Source organism: Marmota monax, unplaced genomic scaffold, assembly GCF_021218885.2.
Source record: "Marmota monax isolate L192 unplaced genomic scaffold, Marmota_monax_Labrador192_F-V1.1 WCK01_AAM20220418_F8-fsc00125, whole genome shotgun sequence".
Lineage (NCBI taxonomy): Eukaryota > Metazoa > Chordata > Mammalia > Rodentia > Sciuridae > Marmota > Marmota monax.
The window spans coordinates 11,250,400-11,267,525 of record NW_026695235.1 but is presented as its reverse complement, the minus strand read 5'-3'; the positions used below and the strand labels follow the sequence as shown (position 1 = coordinate 11,267,525).

The 17,126-nt window shown below is 58.0% G+C and overlaps 1 protein-coding gene across 6 annotated transcripts in view; it reads right to left on the bottom strand.

Annotated features, from left to right (window-relative positions):
* Window positions 1-17,126, bottom strand: part of Pde9a (phosphodiesterase 9A) — an 84,076-nt gene that overhangs the window by 4,539 nt on the left and 62,411 nt on the right. For all 6 annotated transcript variants that reach the window (XM_046438862.2, XM_046438859.2, XM_046438860.2 and 3 more), the window contains 9 exons: window positions 16,766-16,850; window positions 11,106-11,187; window positions 9,576-9,650; window positions 5,951-6,037; window positions 5,222-5,326; window positions 4,821-4,903; window positions 3,767-3,923; window positions 1,026-1,139; window positions 201-305 (listed from right to left, as the gene is read on the bottom strand). In XM_046438862.2, coding sequence (XP_046294818.1) covers window positions 201-305; window positions 1,026-1,139; window positions 3,767-3,923; window positions 4,821-4,903; window positions 5,222-5,326; window positions 5,951-6,037; window positions 9,576-9,650; window positions 11,106-11,187; window positions 16,766-16,850 — 893 coding nt within the window. The remainder of the gene's footprint in view (window positions 1-200; window positions 306-1,025; window positions 1,140-3,766; window positions 3,924-4,820; window positions 4,904-5,221; window positions 5,327-5,950; window positions 6,038-9,575; window positions 9,651-11,105; window positions 11,188-16,765; window positions 16,851-17,126) is intronic.

Below are 17,126 nucleotides of genomic sequence, written 5' to 3'. Positions count from 1 at the left end.
TGGCTCTCGCTTCTCGACCTTTCTGCAGTTCACTTGAGGAGCTGCCCCTAAAGGCAGCTCCACGGTGGTGACAGGTGGGCCTCAGTTCGGCTGCTGCTGGGAAGGCGTTCTGCAGGCTGGGGGTGGGGGCTGGGCACACCAGCACACCCCGACCCCATGTCGCAGGCCGCTAAGAGCCGTGGGCCTCGTGAGTCTCTTACCTGCATAAAATACTCTTCTAACAAACAGTCCACCCAGGGCTCCGCCACCTCCATGGGCCGCACCTCGTTAGAGATGTCGCAGCACTTGATCAAGATCATCTTCAGCTGAAAGAGAATCAGAGTGTAGACCACTGCTGCGGCATGGGAAGGTGACCTCCCAGGTGGGAACTGGCCCCAAGGCCAGTGAGGGGAAACAGCTGTGCCACCTGGAGGGACATGCTCCCCCCGCCAGGAGACTGGGAGCGCCAGCCCCCCCACGGCATCCGACACTGACACTTGTGATACCAACTGTAAACTGCAAGTTCAAACATCATTTCCTGGTTGTCAAGGCAGGAGAAAGAGAGGAGGTCCTGCCAGGAGGCTAAGAGAGGAGGCCTTGTCAGGAGGCTAAGAGAGGAGGCCCTGTCAGGGGGCTAAGAGAGGAGGCCCTGTCAGGGGGCTAAGAGAGGAGGCCCTGTCAGGAGGCTACGATGGACAGGGTGCCAAGAAGAGACCCGAGGCTGGGAGTGTGAGAACGAGATGTCTTTCAAGAAAGGGCGAGGAAGGAAACCCCTATTTAAAGCACCGAGGGCGGGGTGCCTCGGAACTCTGGGAACCCAGCCCAGCCCTGCTGGCCCATGGGGAAACATGTCCTAGCCACGCAGGAGGGCCCTTTGGGGGGGCAGCCCTGCCACAGCTGGCCTTGTAAGTTGTGACCCTGGGTGCCAGCGGTATGGGGCCCTCACGCCAAGGCCAGGCTATGGGTTTAGTGTCTGGGTCTCCCGCCTGTGCTGGCTGCTGTGATCCTGGGCGGCAGTCCCCGGGGGGCAGAGCAAGACCACGCACCAGGGTCATGTGCTCCTCGTTGCTGTAGTCAAAGTTCTCCATTTTTTCTTTGAAAGAATCCATAATCTCTGCGTGCCGTGCCATGTCAGTGGCCAAGATCAGCGTGATCATCCCCTGAGTCGCGAGAGAAGAAAGTGTTAGCAGGGGCACCACCTGGACGGTCACTGAGCCCCCCGATGTGGTTCCCTGTGGTCTAAGAACCACTGTCCTCACTCTGCAGACACGGAGACGGCAATGTGACGAGCAGAGGGACTCGCCCAGGCCACAGCTGGTGGGAGGCCTGGGGACCCGCTCAGGTTGGCATGGCTTCTGCCGTGAGGCCTGGTCCATGCACCACCGGGCAGGCCGAGGGACACTGACTGACTCAGGCTCACAGGTGGACTTGTGAAATCTAGCAATTTCCACCAAGGACCTTTCCCCCACGTTTGGCCGTCTAGATAGGTCTGTTCCTTCCAGACCTTGTTGAAGTCGAGAACTGATTTTCTGAGGGTATTTTTTCTATCATCTCATCTATGTGTACATATTATTTGGAAATTATAAAAATATATTTAATAACCTTTTAACCAATTTGTAAATGAGGAGGCAGTGAGTTTTTTTAACATACATGTTTTCATTATTGCTGTGGTTTGAACGTGGTTGGCCCCTCCAAACCTCATGTTGAAATGGGGTCCCCAGGGTAACTGTGTGAGAGGTGCTGGGGCCTTTGAGGAGTCTGGGTCCAGGACTCCACCCTCTGGGGACTGCGATAACTGTCCAAGGAGTGAGTGAGTTCTCACGCTCACTTGCCCTTTAAACTCCTGTCATGTCCTGGTGAAGCACTCAGCCGAGCAGCCCCCACCAGAAGCTGAGCAGAGGCAGGAGCCATGCTCTCGGACTTTCAGCCTCCAGAACTGTAAGCAGAAAGAAACTTCACCTGGATAAATCACCTAACCTATGGTATTTTGTTACAGCAACAGAAAATGTACAAAATGACTACTTTGCTAACCAAATATTGGATCAGGAAAAGTCACACAAGTCAAAATCACTATCATGCATCCATCCTTCCATCCCTCCCACAGACATTTACAGAGCCTCTCTGCCAGGTGGGGTGTTCTACTTTTCCAAGAAAATAAAACCACCAGCATCAAATACAATCAATATAGGCAACATCAAATATACATTTGGGAGGGGGCATCACCTGCATTTTGAATTATGTAATATCGATGTAAAAATCTGTTATTCTAAAGGATTTGTCCAGTTATCCTCAGAATCTTCAATGATAAGATTTTTTTTTTTTTAAATTGGAACAACTGGATTTTACTCCTAGAGAAAGTCTTCACCCCAGTAAGGTTTTGAAGCAGGACGGTCCTTGTAGGTCCCTGGGTGGCCGCCAGGGGGAAGAGCCTGTGTGGGGTCAGGCGAGCCCTCTCCGCGTGCTGCCTAGCAGGCCCCCCAGCCAAACACCAGGCCCTCTTACTGGAGGAGCCCTGCTGGGCAGGCCCAGGCAGCAGCCGCCATACGGTGGGCGTCCCCTCACAGCTAGCCCCTTCAGGGGGAGGCCGGCCAGAGCCCGCCATCACCACCATGGCACGAGCTTGCAGCTGGTCCACGACCACGGAGGAGAGGGCAGACAGCCTACGGGAATGTGGGGCCAGGGGTCGTGGTGCAGCAGGGACCTGACCAAGCCCAGGGCCGGCTCTGCACTTCGGCTGTGGACAGAGGGGCCTGGTGGCGCGCAGGCCACGGCTCTCTATTGGAGTGAGGGGCCCGTGCTTCCCCCGCTGTGCTGGCTGCGGGGTGAGGGGCCTGAGACAGAGGGCAAGTCCCGTGGGATGGAGGGCAGCAGCTGCTCTCCGAGCCTGTGTCCTGGCCTGCCTGCAGAGGCCCCCACACGCGGGCAGCACACGACTGGAGGCCGGAGTCCAGAGAGCTGTCGACAGGGTCTCCCAGGCTCTGGAAGGGTTCCTCCTGCCTGTCCAGCTGCAGGTGGGCCTAGGCCTTCCCTGGCTGGTGTCCACATCACTCTGGTCTCTGCCTCCTGTGTGTGCCCTGTCCTCCTCTGTCCCTGAGGAGGACACTTGTTGGTTCAGGGCCCAGCTGGGCCTCCACCCTGGCATCTGGAAACGAACTTAAGTACTTCTGCAAAGACCTTTTTCCAGATAAAGTCACGGGCACACGTTCTGGGCCGGCTGTCATCGGGCCCACCCGGCCCTCCCTGGTTCACTTTGGGATTGTCCCTCCCCTGCAGTGTCAGCAGGTGGAGCTCCATGGGGACCTGTGGGAGGAAGCCATCTCTCTGGGTGCCCGGGCAGGGGCTGCTGGGTGAGATGGTCTTCTTGTGCCGGTGGCAGTGGGGCTGACCATGCCATGGTCAGATGACCCAGCTGGAGCTATGGGCGCAGGGGTCAGCTCAGCAGGTTGGAGCAGACGTGCCTGTCCATGGAGTGCACCCCCTTGGGCAAGGGATCCAAGCTGTCTAAGCCTCAGTGTCCTGAACTACAAGATGGACACAGGGCTCATCTCAAAGAGCTGGTGGGGGTTGAATTGAGTGGCTGTGATATGCAGGCCAGTGGACATCAGGTGCCCACGGCATGGGTCCCCTCTCCATTCGGGGTCCTGGAGAAGGCAGGGAAGGAGGGCAGGTTCCCAGAGTCCCAGGTGGCTTTGCTGTGACCAGGACTCTCTGGGGCCTCCAGCCATGGACAGTAGGGTTCTGCTGTCCCCACAGCCTCCCTGCACGCAGAGGACCCTGGCCCACGCACCTGTCTGATCTGCTTGAACCCGTCTGCAGGCACGTTGGAGAAAATGTTGCACTCGGGCTGGGCCAGGATCTGGAAGGCCACGGCACAGTGGTGGTTCTCCAGGGGCGAGATGTCATTGTAGCGGACGGCCAGCTCTGTGCGGGCATTGATCTGGTACCTGGGGTGCGAGGGCAGAGCAGAGGAGCTCAGGTGCAAGTGGCCTGCGGGAGGCGACACGGCCTGGAGGGGGTGCCGTCTGCCTTGCCAGGAGCCCACTCTGTCAGCGCCCCTGGCTCCCAGCTGCTCTCGTAACTGGGTAACCCACGTTTAAAAAACCCCACCGGCCAGGTCCCACCCACGAGCTCGGGCTTCTCCCTGGCAGAGAGCCCCAAGCATTGTGGCAAAAACCGTCAGCCTGTGCGAAGGCAGGTGTGGGAGAGGGACCAGCTGCGTTCTGGGTCAGATGCAGAGGGTCGGCCCTCCCCGCTGGCCTGTGCCAGCACGAAGGGAACCGGTGGCTGCCTGGAGACCAGCCTCCTTTGAGGAGCAAGATGGCCACACCCTGGAGTCCTGGCGGACGGCGGCATGGCTCTCAGGACACGTAGTGTCATTGCACAGACACACAGGTTCATGAGGAAGGACCCACATGTCACCGTGAACGCAGGCCCCTGCCACATGCTGGGCCCTGCTGGCTGTGTGGGCAGCACTCTGCCCCGCAGCAGGAGGGACTCAGGGCTCTGCCCATCCTCCTGGCCCCACAGCCCCACCCTGGGCCACGTCTGCCCCTCTTCCCAGCCCTTCTCAGGCTCCCTTCTGCCCTTGCCCTTGGCCTGCTCCTGTGCTCCTGAAGGGGGAGGCGAGGGGCCTGCGTGCAGGGCTCTGGGAGTGGCCACCCTCCTCTGCTGGTGACTCTGAAGGCTCCCCTCAGGGGAGGCCCAGGGCCCTGGACAAGGTGGGGAGGCTGGGGGGCCTTCCTCCACATCCCCGGCTAGGAACCGTCTGGGGGTCAGGCTGGAGGGTTCCCTGATAGCCAGGGTCATGTTTAAGAGAAAAGGAGAAAGAAACCTGTACACACGTGTTGTTGTACCCTGGGTGATCCAGGTCGTGGCAGACGGCCGCTGTCATCAGGACCATGATATCCACTTGGGGAAACTTTTCCTGGATGAGGGACAGCGTTTAGTTTCTGCCCTTTTCACAGGGAGCAGGGCTGGCCGAGGAGGGGTGGGGTGGTGGGAGACAGTGACAGGCAGGACACGCTGCCCTCCAGCCAACATGAGCCCCTAGGCCGGGGGAGGGAGGACCCAGACCCTGGCTGGGGCGGGGGGTGGGGGGGTGGGGTGGGACCCAGCGACTTTCGATCCTGGGAGTGGCCTCACACAGGTGGAACAGCTGGGACCCCAGGCCTGTGGCTGTCTCTGGGGATGGTGCTGCTGCTCCCCTGCTGGGAGACAGCTGGGTGGCCGTGGGGGGACGCACCTGGAGCCCACAGAGGCAGATCATGCTGTACATCATCTGGGTCACGCAGAAGCAGTGCCGGAAGTTATGGAACGGGTTGTTTCTGTAGTTGTCGTGCACACAGAGCTGCGGAGGCCAGAGAGTCAGGGCCGCCCTGTGCCTGGCCTGCCCACCCTGCCTACCCTGCCCCCAGAGGGCCCCAAGGAGGACCAGGGGTGCTCCACCCGAATCGAGGCCAGAGCGCTCCTGCATTTGCTGCTGTAGAAACCAGGGGCCCTTGGAGCCTGAGAACGTCCATGGGCCCTGCCCTGGCTCCCTGGGGCATGGACTGGGGTGTCCACGGGGGTGTGTGATAAGCCTTGCTGGGAAGCAAAGTTGGGTGCGGGCAGGGGACAGTACATGAGGGGCACTAGGTCCCCTCACCATCCCACAGGTCTTTAATGCTCAGTTCTGAGCAATTGTCTAACTTTTTACACACACACACACACACACACACACGCTCTGCCGGAGCCCATCCCACCTCACTTGCCTCTCTGACTCTGATTTCAGCTATTTCTTTGCTCCTCCAAGCGGGAGCTTGGGGGGCCCAGGGCAGGTGGGAGGACAGAGATGGGCCCAATGCCCTAAAGTCCTTGCAGAACTTGCACAGAAATGACGCCTCCCTTGGTAGCAGTCCCCCGGGAGGTGTGCAGCCCCCACTCCAGTGTGGCTGGAGGGTCTGCCTGAGGACAGAGTGGACGGGACACTTACCAGCCACCGCCTGAGCGTGATGGGGTTGATGCTGAAGTCCCTCACCAGGCCGAGATCATGGTACATGTGCTCCAAGCAGCTCAGCATCTGTGGGCAAAGGGCCAGGCGGTCAGCACTGGGAGAAGGGAGGCCAGCTGCCCACTCCAGCTGCCTGCACTGTCCTGGGAAACGCCACCAGGGTGACCCAGTGGTGTGACCAGGCCTGTCCCAGGGAGAGTGAGCTCTTATCCTCAGAGTGGGTCCTGATCAGCGGGTGTGCCTCCAGGATCACCCAAGTGGGGTGTGGGGTCTGGGAGCACAGACAGGTCTCCTGGATTGGGGAAGCCAGTGCAGAAGCTATTGAGGTTCACACAAGAAGGAACAGCGGCTGGGTGGGGGTCCCCCACTCCCAACGACTACAGAAATCACTTTATTAACACCTACACTGGAAAGCACGCAGGTCAATAGCATAGTTTAGTGCAGTTCACCCAGTGCACACCTGGGGACGGGCACCTCCTGGAGCGGAAGCCCTTCACTTGACTGTGGCTCAGGGATCAAAGGAGTTTGATGGTTTACATATAAAAAGTGCTAAATTATGCTCCTTTGAGGAGCATAATGGGACCAGGGACGTCTTCTAATGTCCTAGTCACAGAGTCTGCAGTGTGGGCCCCGCTGGGGCAAGGGCTCCTCCTAAAGGTGATTTCAGGGAACTCTGCTGTCTACAGACCCCTGTTCAAGGTGAAACGGTTTGTTTAGCCCTGTTGTCCCGGAGTCCATTAAGCCAGGGAGGAAGAGACAGGCGATTCTAAATCAGGGAGCTCGACAAGAGCCGGCTGTTTCCCGGGGAAAGCAGGTCTCGGAGCAGAGCCTAGGGAGATGGAGATCTGCAGAATGGGGATACCGAGGCAGCTCCCGAGGGCATGTGGCAGGACCCAGTGACGGCGCCTGCCTCTGTCTGTCCACCCATGGCTTGGTGCTTGCACGCGGCAGTGGCTGTCCCTGCTGGAGCCCAGCACGCTTCTCCCCTGGGTGCACCATGTGGGAAGGTCACATCCGGGGCTGAATTGTGTCCACCAGGCGCGTCAAAGCCTGACAGCCGGCCTGACCACATGAGGAGACAGGGCCTTTACAGAGGTGGGAGGGCAACAGGTCACTGAGGTGGCCCTGATCCACCAGGACCCGTCCTTGTGAAATCGGGATGCAGACACACACAGCGGACTGCCCTGCAGGAAGATGCCATCTATGAGCCACAGGAGGAACCCGCCTGGAGGCACCTTGACCTTGGCCAACTTCAGCCTCCAGAATGTGAGACAGTAAGTTCCCATAGTGTAGGCTGTCCAGTGTGTGCACTTGGCCTTGGCCATCTGAGCGAAGGACGCAGGCGTGCCACTGACACACACTCTCGCGTGGTAAGCAGTGCAGGAGAAGTGGGCGCGGCAGGGAAGACAGATTCGCGTAACGCTGATCTCTTAGTGCCTTCAGGATAGGGAACAAATTCTGTGCATCACGGAGAGTCAGTCCATTTGGAAGGCTGGACACTACCGCACACACGGGCCACATATGGCAGCTTGAGATGTCACACCTGGGACGTCCTTGAAGCGTGCTATCCGCAGGCTCATCTTCCCTGATAGGACTGTACAGGTGTGGTTAATGTGAAGGGGCCAGGTTTGGGAGATGGTGGCCCCTAAGGAGCCCCTTACAGAGGGCTGGCTCCAGGTTGCTGCACAGCAACTACCCAGGTCACCCAGCCGGGGGCCTCGCTGTCCAGAGCTGCCAGTGTTCCCACTGTCCTGGATGTCAGCCTCAGGACCACGGGGCCTGCAGACCCCTTGCTCCCGCCCCACTAGCCCAGACTCTGCTCAAATCAGCCCTGAAGAACTGAAGTGTTTGCTGTGAAATCAGAGTCTGGAGACAAAGGCAGCTGGCAGACAAACCATCTGGTGCCAACATGGTGCAGGGACGGCCCATCTGCTCCCTGCTTGCAGGCCTGAACCCTGTCCCCGAGCGAGCGCAGCTCCCAGACACTGTGGTGGTGCTGGGCTGAGTGGGCTGCGTGACTGCGAGGGGCAGAATCATAAGGGGCCCAGCAGCAGGACAGAGCCACCATGCCTGCTGTCCCAGCCCAGGAGGAAGCCCTGACAGATCCGAGGCACCAGGGCAGCCTGAGGTCTGTTCTGTCTGGTTTGGGATGGGTGGGACACTGTGCCCAGCTGCGGGGTGGCAGGACTGCCCCACTGGAAGGGAGTGAGGCTTATTGATGGTCAGAGGCAGTTTCACGGGCTCTTGGTCTGTCCCGCCGGTTGTCATTCTTGCTATTCACAAATTCCCGGCATCGCCCGATTCACCAGAGGCCAAGCCCCCAGGCTTTGGGAACCCCTGGTTTGTCACAGCAGGCAGCTGGATACCTCTGGAAGTTCCTTGCCAGTTTCCCTGGCCAAAGCCATGGGCAGTGGAGACACCACACAGCGGCTGGTCAAGGTGCAGGAACTGGCCACCTGGCAGCCCTGAGGACGGCTGTAAACACTCTGCAAATTGGAGGACAAAGACGGTGGGCTTTCTCATGGGCGCATGAGCCCTTCAACTCATGGGGCGAAGCTTCCACCCCTCCAGCCACGGGCAGCTCTATGCTCAGAGGCTCCATGAGGAGGAAGGTGGCCGAAGGGACGGTGAGGCTGTCCATCCCTCGCCCTGGCTCTGTGGCACTGCAGTGGGCTGAACTCACATGACTGTGGCTTTCCTAGAGGAAGGGCCAGAACCGTGCTGGCCCCTGTTGGAGCAGGAGCCCTGGTGCTCTGGGCGCTCTGTTGTGGGGTGACTTGCCTTGGACTTGCTGTGCCCAGCCTCAGGGGAGCTGCGTGCCACCTCTCCTCAGGCTCTGCCTCCGCTCCCTGGGCCTCCACGCTCAGGGCCAGGAGGGCTGCCCACTTACAACCCATCCTGCTCCTGTGATTTCTGCCCCAGTCCTGCAGCCCGAGTGCTGGGTGAAGACATCTGTGGGCTGCTCTCCTGGGTGAACTGGCGTGGGGAGCCTGGTACTGGTGACCTTGAGTCATGAATCCTAACGGTGCCAAGTCTCACTGCGGGAGCCTCTGTGGCTGCAGGTGAGCACACTCGGGCTGGGTCCCCATGCTTCTGTGTTGCTGACAAGCCACAGAGTCCTCAGATTTTGGTGGGTTGAAAATTGCTGGGTCTGATGTCCATCCAAGATGAGGGGACTTTCTTTTCTTGGGGTGTGGACAGAGAAGGGCATATCTGATATAATTAGAGAAATAGACTCAAATGAAAAAAAAAAGTCTCCTTTTTTGTGTTCCTCAGGCAACGGGAAGTTTTGAAGAAACAGCTGGCTCCAGAAGTGACTCCTCTTTCCCCGAATCCCACGAGTCCATGTGTCTGTGGCCGTGCAGCCGCCTGGGTCAGGACTCCAGGTGTGGAAGCTCCCCACCACAGCCGTCCCATCTCCTGCCCTCCTGAGCCTATGAAGTACTGGTTTGAACTAAAACCTGGAGACCCAGGGTTTTCTTCTATAGAGAAGAGCAGACAAGAGAAAGCACAGAGGCGGACAAGCAGTTGTGACATCCCTGGTGAGGGTCCACGGTCCTGAGCAGCCTCCCCCAGTGACCCTGGCACCCATGGTGCCCTCACCTACCTCATTGGGCTCCCACAGCCAGACGTCAAAGGTGGGCTTCCGCAGGGCTTCGATGGTCTCTGGAGAGAGCAGGTACTAGGAGGACAGGAGCTCCAAGTTAACCGGGCCCTGAGGCGTGTGCAGACAGAGGCCAGTGGCCTCTGATGCAGATGGTGGCATGTGCTCCTTGATCCCCTTCACAGATACTGAGCACAGACCCACGGTGCCTTCCTCTGGAGAGGGCAGACAACTGAATGGACTTGTATCATGGTGGCCAGAGGAGGGCAAAGGCCTGGGACCCTGGGCAATGGAAGTGTTCCCTATCTTGACCATGGCAGAGGTCTGGTGTGTGTAGACGTCTGTCAACACTCACAGCACTCTGCATCTAGGGAAGATGAGCTGTACCCATCGTCAATCAGGTGTCACACGCCGACAATAAAAACACAGGAAAGAGAAGCCCAGGGGAACGGGCCCTCAGCACACGGGCAATAGCGACTCAGATGCTGGGATCCACCCGGGTTCAGCTGTGGGCTAAGCCACACACTTGCTGATGGGGCTGAGCCTCAGGCCGGCTCCCTGGCACACCCCATGTTCAGGGTGAATTGTCTTTTACACATAGGAAGATACGGCCTGTGGCATCTGCTGTGGCCTTCTCCCAGGTCTTTTGTTGGTTTTCTTAAGAAGGGACTGGCATGGAGGACTGGCCTGGGCCGTGCGTGGTGAGTCCTGGGACAGGGTTACTAGGGATGTGGGTCCTGTTTTCCTGCAGAGAGACACTGGTCTCCAAAGGAAAGTCTCCAATCACATTCAGCGCATGGCTCAAACCTCGCCAGAAAACCACTCACCGCCCCCACCCCGGCCCACGCGGAGGCTCCTGGAGGCCTTGGCCGCCACTCGGACTGTGGGCAGTGGGAGGACCTGTCTGAGGGGCCCAGTGCCTCAGTCTCAGCTAAGAGTAGGAGCCAGGAGTTTGCTGGCCCACCACCCAAGGCCACAGCTGCGAAGGCGACCTTCCTTAACAGCCCAGTCCCAGCGCCGGGCGACTGAACCAAGGGCCTGGCTGCTTTTATAACCTGAGGAGACTCTCCATTAAAACTGTGGATTGTTCAGGGACAGGAGAGCCAACCAAGAGCATTTTAGAAAATTCAAATATTCAAGGTCAACCTACTTTTTTTAAAAAAAAATTTAGTTGTCAATGGACCTTTACTTTACTGATTGAGATGCAGTGCTGAGAATCGAACCCAGGGCCTTATACATGCCAGACAAGTGCTCTACCACCGAGCCACAGCCCAGCCCTCAAGCTCAACCTCTCTTGAGTGCAAACACCTCTTACAGAGTCAGCCCAGTGTGCTGAGAGACTCGGCCAGCGGTCAGGAGGTCTGCCTTCACTTCTGCCAAACAGACATCAAAGAGAAAAACCTTCTGCCAGAGAGTGACCCATCCTTGAGCAGCCAGGGACCTGTTTTTATCAATGTCCGTGGGGCTCTTGGGCCGGGGGGGTGGGTTTGCACACAGAGCTGCCGCCTTCCCCAGGCTGGACTTCCAGCTCACCTTGGGATAGGTGGGGACATCTCTTCGAGGAGCCAACTTCTTGTTGTTATCCAAAAAGCTATACTTACAGGGACAGCTTGTCCTGAGGAGAAAAGGTGGACGTCAGTGGCAGCACTGCCTCAGGCCTGGGGCTCACCTGTGCAGGGCACCGGCACCCCATCAGAGCAAGAGCGAACGGAACCCCAAAGCCAGCCCCCGGGCCCCAGACACTTGGTCTCATTGCAGTGGAGTCCTGAAGGCAGGGGCACGGGGCTGGTGGACCCTGGCTGGACCTGGGCTGTCATACCGGCTCTTGGAAAACACCAGAGTCAGGTGAGGAGTCTCTTTCCAGCTTTAGACAAGCTTCTAAATCTCCTCCTCCACCCACCCCCTTGTAAGGATGGCCTGAGGCCTGAGCCTAAGCAACTCCATCTTAAAACTCCAGTTTGAAACCTGCAGTCTCACCAGGCACACCCACAGAACCCTCCAGTGTGGCCCTCAGGCACCAATAGATCACTTCCCCCACCCTGACAAGCTCAGAGTGAAGTCTCTGTTACGTTTTCCTCACCTCAATAAGGGGGAAAGGCAAGAAAATCAGGGTGGGAACCACCAGACCAGATGCTTTAACCCAGGGCAAATGACGTCACTGACAAACCTGGTGGCAGCTGATAGGGGTTGAAAGGGGGTCAGTAGCCCCAAAATTTAGTATAAATATTGGAGCAAATGAGCAGACATTCAGCCAGCCGACACCCACGTACACAAGACTGACATCCCAACGCTTCCCATGTGCCTGATCCTCGGCATTGTTCTCACCACCCTCAAACTCTACAGCAGCCTCTGGACTCTGGTGAGAAAGGAACTTCTCCCTGTGACCACCTCCTCAGCCAGCCGTGAGCTCTATCCCAGGAGAAGCCTGCCTTGGTTCCTGACCTGATCACCGTGGTCTGAGTGAGTGTGCATCTGCTGGACTTGAAGCCTAAGACTTGAGACTTCTGATCTGACACTTGAGCTTTGCATGCAGAGGGAATGCCTGTCATGAGCCTGTCATGATGAAGAGTGTTTGCAGTGCTTGGAATTAATCCAGAATCGTTTGCTGTGAATTGTTTATGTCTATTGCCATGCCCAGAGTTAAGGATTGTCATTCCATAAGAACCTATAGAGTGAAATTGTATTGAGTGATTTAAGTGAACAGAGCATTGACAAGGGCAGAAGTGCATGGACATTCTTCATCTCTCCCCTCGACTGCAGAAGTCACACCTTCTGTCCATGGTGACACTCCTCTGCCCCCCAGTGCTGGGCATCAAACCCAGGGCCTCACATGCGAGGCAGCTCCTCTACCACTGGGCTCCCTCCCCAGCCCTAAAAGTTCCTCTTCGTTTTAATGATATAGGCAGAACTTCCTTATTTTAACAAGTCCAGACAACACAGGAGTGCAGAGGAAACACCCCCACGTCCTCAATGACTCGCTCCTTCCCCTGCGCCCACTCCCGGGGGGGTCCCGTCTGTGAGCAGTTTGGTGTGTCCTTGCAGAGCACACCTGGGCATGGACCCCATGGAGAGCCACTTGTACCTCTGAACAAAGAGGGAACTGGACCAAATTCACTGTGCGGCAACTTGCTACTTCCACCTGACGTCAGGGGCTTAGTCCCTGTGGCTTCACAAGCTGGACTCATTTTCCAGTGGACGAGAAGCACTTGTGCGGTCCTCCGAGTGTGTCTGCAGCAACTGCTGCCAGTCCAGGCCCCAGAGCTGGGCCTTCAGTGTTGGCAGTTTCCCCTGCATATAGTGTTGAAGGCTGAAATTTCTTAGTTTTTCTTCCCCACTCAACATGAGAAGGAAATGAGCTAGGTATGTTTTGGAGTGTGCTGGCCTGCAGGGCTGTCCCCGGGGCTCCTGTAGAGGTGGCCCCAGGAGCTCTGGCGGCCCTGGCCAGGGGGCTGGGCAGACCAGGAATCAGGGTTGGAACTCAACCACCTTAGAAGTGAGCATGCTCCCCACTCGTCCAGAGGAGGGCTGCAGAGGTGGGACCCCTGGGCAGCCTGGAGTCACCCTGCGGTGTGCAGGGGCCAGTACATCAGTAAACAAAGCTCTATCTTCTGGAAAAGCCATTTATCCTGTGCAGTAAGAGCTACAGAGGAATGCACAGCCTTTAAGTCTGTACTTCTGCTTAGGGAGATTGATCTTGAGAAGAAAGAATTGGACACGAGTAAATAGCTCCGTGCACAACGAGATTCGTGCAGTGTTGTCTGCTGTTACAACGCAGAACACCCCAGGGGCCACCTCAAGGCCTCCAGTGGGAAATGATTCAAGCCACTTTGGCTCATCCAATTGGAGGACGGCTACGTCATTATCAAGGTGATTGTGGCTATGATTTGAAGCAAGGGAGGCTCAGGTGAGGGGAAAGTGAAAGCCACCCACAGTAGGGAGGCCAGGGCAGGGCACGTTTGGTGGTTAACAAAGTGCTGGGTCATGGCCTTCTAGAAACATCCATGAGCTGCATGTTGGATAAAATTGATCCATTAATCGTTCATAATGAGTGAAAAACTATCATGAAACAGTACATTTTAGTTGTTTTTCAAAACAGGATAAATATACATGGAAACTCCTGGGAAGCTTCACGTCCAGATTTAAGCTGGGGGCATTTGCTGGCTGCTGGGGGCATTTGCTGGCTGCTGTGGCTACTGGTGACCACCGCAGTCCCCGTCCGGGTAGTCTGGGGCTTTGCCAAGAGCCTAAGCTATTTTCAAGCTCAGAATAACAAACGTCTTCATTTGTGAAACAGAGCTGTCTATGTTATTGTCTTGGCCAGCTGCTGGGCCTCGCTCAGAGTCCACACTTGACAAATCATCAGAGCTGCTACAGCACGCTGATGTACAGAGCGCATTCTAATCTGGACCTAGCAAAACAATAACAAAAGGACCAAACGTGCCAATCAGAGCGTTTCCACGTTGCCCTGTACACAGGAAACCTATTCATTCGTTCTGAGCAGGGGAGACTGACCTGTGCAGTGGGAAAACTGGGGTGCACTGCTGCCCCCTTTTGCCTTTCCAACCCATGCTTCCTCAAGATCTTGCGTCCCCAGGAGGGTCCTGCAGGCCCCCAGCAGGCAGGATGGCTTGACTGCCAGAACCTGGCTCCCTCCTGGCAACGGCAGGCAGCCGTGGGAGCAGAGACTGCTGGGTGCCAGCCGATCCGGGGCCAGAAGCCCTCTTTGAGCCCCGTTGCCACGGGAACACGTGGGGCAGCTGGCAGGGTGCCTTTCCATTTCATTCCACTTGGAGCTTATCTGCTTTCATTTCCCTGCCGTCCCATCCTCCCCTCCCCTGGGGCTCAGTCCAGTGGTCAAGGCCTTTGTTTTGGGGTGAAAGCAGCGATCCCAGGTCTCCAGCCCTCTCCCGCCGGCTCTCTGCCTGAGCGGTGTTGGAGCCAGGGCAGCTGCGGCCAGAGAACCCTCTGAACCTCTGTCCTCTTGAAACAACCTCGAGAAACCCAGGGAGCTCAGAGTGGGCAGCCTGCTCAGGGGTGCCAGGGGACCATGCAGAGCCCCACTGTCCCCGGGCGGGCTCTGCTCTGGCTCCAGGCTCCAGGCTTGGAGCCCTGTGGGATGTGCTTGTGTGTGGGTGAACGTAGGTCAGCCTGTCAGGCGCATCTGCCACCCTGTGGGCGTCAGGTGGGCTCTGCCCCTCCTGGTGCCCTTGTTCTCCCCTCTGTGTCCCCATAAAGCAAAACCTTGGCCCTGGGCTGGGCCGACATCCACTGAAGGGGTCCCTCAGTGGATCAGCCCAGAGCTTAGTGCTGTGTGGGCTCACGAGGAAGGGCTGCTCAGCAAGGACACAGCCTCTCCCTGCAGACCAGGAAGGTGAAGCCGCGCTCCAAGGGCCCAGCACCCAGGGCCGGAGGTGCTACAAGACTCACTCATGATTACATGGACCCTTCCCTCCACCGCTCATGGCTCCTGCTCTGAGCCCACTATTCTAGAGAGCAGGGAGGGGCTGCTTTGGGGGGTACCCCAGGGGCTGTGGGCTCCAGCACCAGGTGGACTGGGCCCTGGGTTTGTTTTCCTAATGGGTTTGACCCCCTCTGGTTCCGGATTGGAGTCCCCGTATCTGCCTCACCTACTTGGGACGTGCCGGAACGGAGAGTTAAGGACTCTGTGCCTAGAAGGCTCACAGGCCCTGGGAAGGCGCCCCCTCAGGCTGTGGCGCTGGGAGCTCTAAGAATGCACTTCCTGCAGAGTGCGGAGGAGGTCGAAGGAGCCCAGGCACCTGCTGCAGCCTGACTGCCCTGAGGCTGTTGGCTGGGCTCTCGAGGAGACCTGCCAACCCATGATCCCTGCCCAAGGCCACCTGCCCTCACCTGGGCCAGGGGAAATGGGTGATGCCAAGGCTGGGTTGTGCCTTGGGCCTCAGACTGCCCAGCCGGGTCCTAGCCTCGCCGGCCCAGCTGTGCGCTGAGCAACTCCAGTCTCTTCCCAAGGCCACCCAGGAGGGACTCCCATCCCTGAGGAGCCTCTAGCATGGGGACAACAGAGACAAACCGCTAACTCGTATTTCCTGTGGTCACAAACTCCTTTACCTTGACATTCTCCAAATCAAACGGCACGAGACATTCCCAAGGCCAATCAGTCACCAGGTCAGTATGGTGACCGTGGTGGGTGTGATTCAGGAGGTGAGCTGCTCGGCGTCCTCCCCAAGAGGCCAGGTGCTGGCCGTGACAGGTCTCCTGCACCTGTTGCAGGTCTGCCCTCCTCACTGAGTGGGTGGCCCTCGGCCCCCTATGCTCGGGCATGGTTCTCAACACGTCAGGAGGCCCTGAGAAAAAGTGTGCCTTTGCCCAGGGCTGCTCCCCCGCTCACTGGTCCCTGTGAGGCCCCACAGCAGTTACTCAGAAGTCCATCTGAAGGACCCTCTGCCAAAGCCGTGGTCATAGTATGGCCTTCAGCTATTCCTCAGTGGCTCAGCCTCCTGGGTGGAGACCACGTGGGAGGTGAAGGGGTCCCTCAGTGGATCAGCCAGAGCCTTAGTGCTGTGTGGGCTCGGGCACGTGCTTGCCCGTCATTGCCACATTGTTACCGTGTGGCTCTGTCCTCAGGCCGTGCGTGGCTGGCCCATGCTTACGGTGACCACAGCTTTGGAGGAGGGTCCTTCTGATAGACTTTTGAGGAGGCACTGATGAACCTCAGGCATGTTTTGTCTGAACTACGGTTCACTGGTCCCCCCGGTGTCCCTCTGTCCGTGATGGCTGGTGCTCTCCCCATATTGTTCCCTGATGCCTGTGTTGTGGGGATGTCCCCTGGCCTGGGGATGAGGATGGGGACACCTAGATGTTGTGCCTGGTAAGCCAAATATCTGTGCATTCTTATTGTTCTTTTTCTTTAAAAATCGGCGTCCACACCTTTCAAGCCAAGTGGACTCCTGTGCACACTGGGTCTGCAGGAGGGTCCTCTTACGCGAAGTCACCTTCCCGCCTCTATCAGCCATGAACACCCTTTATGGTAGGAAAGCCTCGGGCTCCAACAGTAGGTCCCAGGAGAGTGGGGCTCCCTCCAGCCCGTGTGGCCAAAGCCGGAGCTGGAGCGAGTCACACGAGCCCTTCTTCTGGGGACACCAAGTCCACCGCCCCAGATAGGCTCTGCCTAGGCCCAGGCCAGCGGCCTGCAGCGCCCCCAGCGCGGACCTTACCTGCTGTTTCTGGCCGCCAGTTCTTCCCTCATCTTTTTGATGTCACTCTTGCATTTCTCGATCTCCAACACTTTCAGTCCTTCCACTAGTGACAAAGAGACACAGCAGGGGGTTACCGCAGAGAGACTGGGAGGACCTGGTAACACGGGGGCCCCGGGGAGGACGGGCTCTTGGCAGAGGCTCCCGCTCTGGCCCACTCTGCTGACAGTAGGATGGCCCCACCTGCCCGGCTCGGCCACAGGGACTCTGTCACCCCAGGCATGTTCCCGGCAAGCTGGAGCCACGCCTGTCTGTGCTGTATCTACAGCGTGGCAGCCCCACCCCCGCCCCATGTCCCCACCCTTGCCCACGTCCGCTCCTC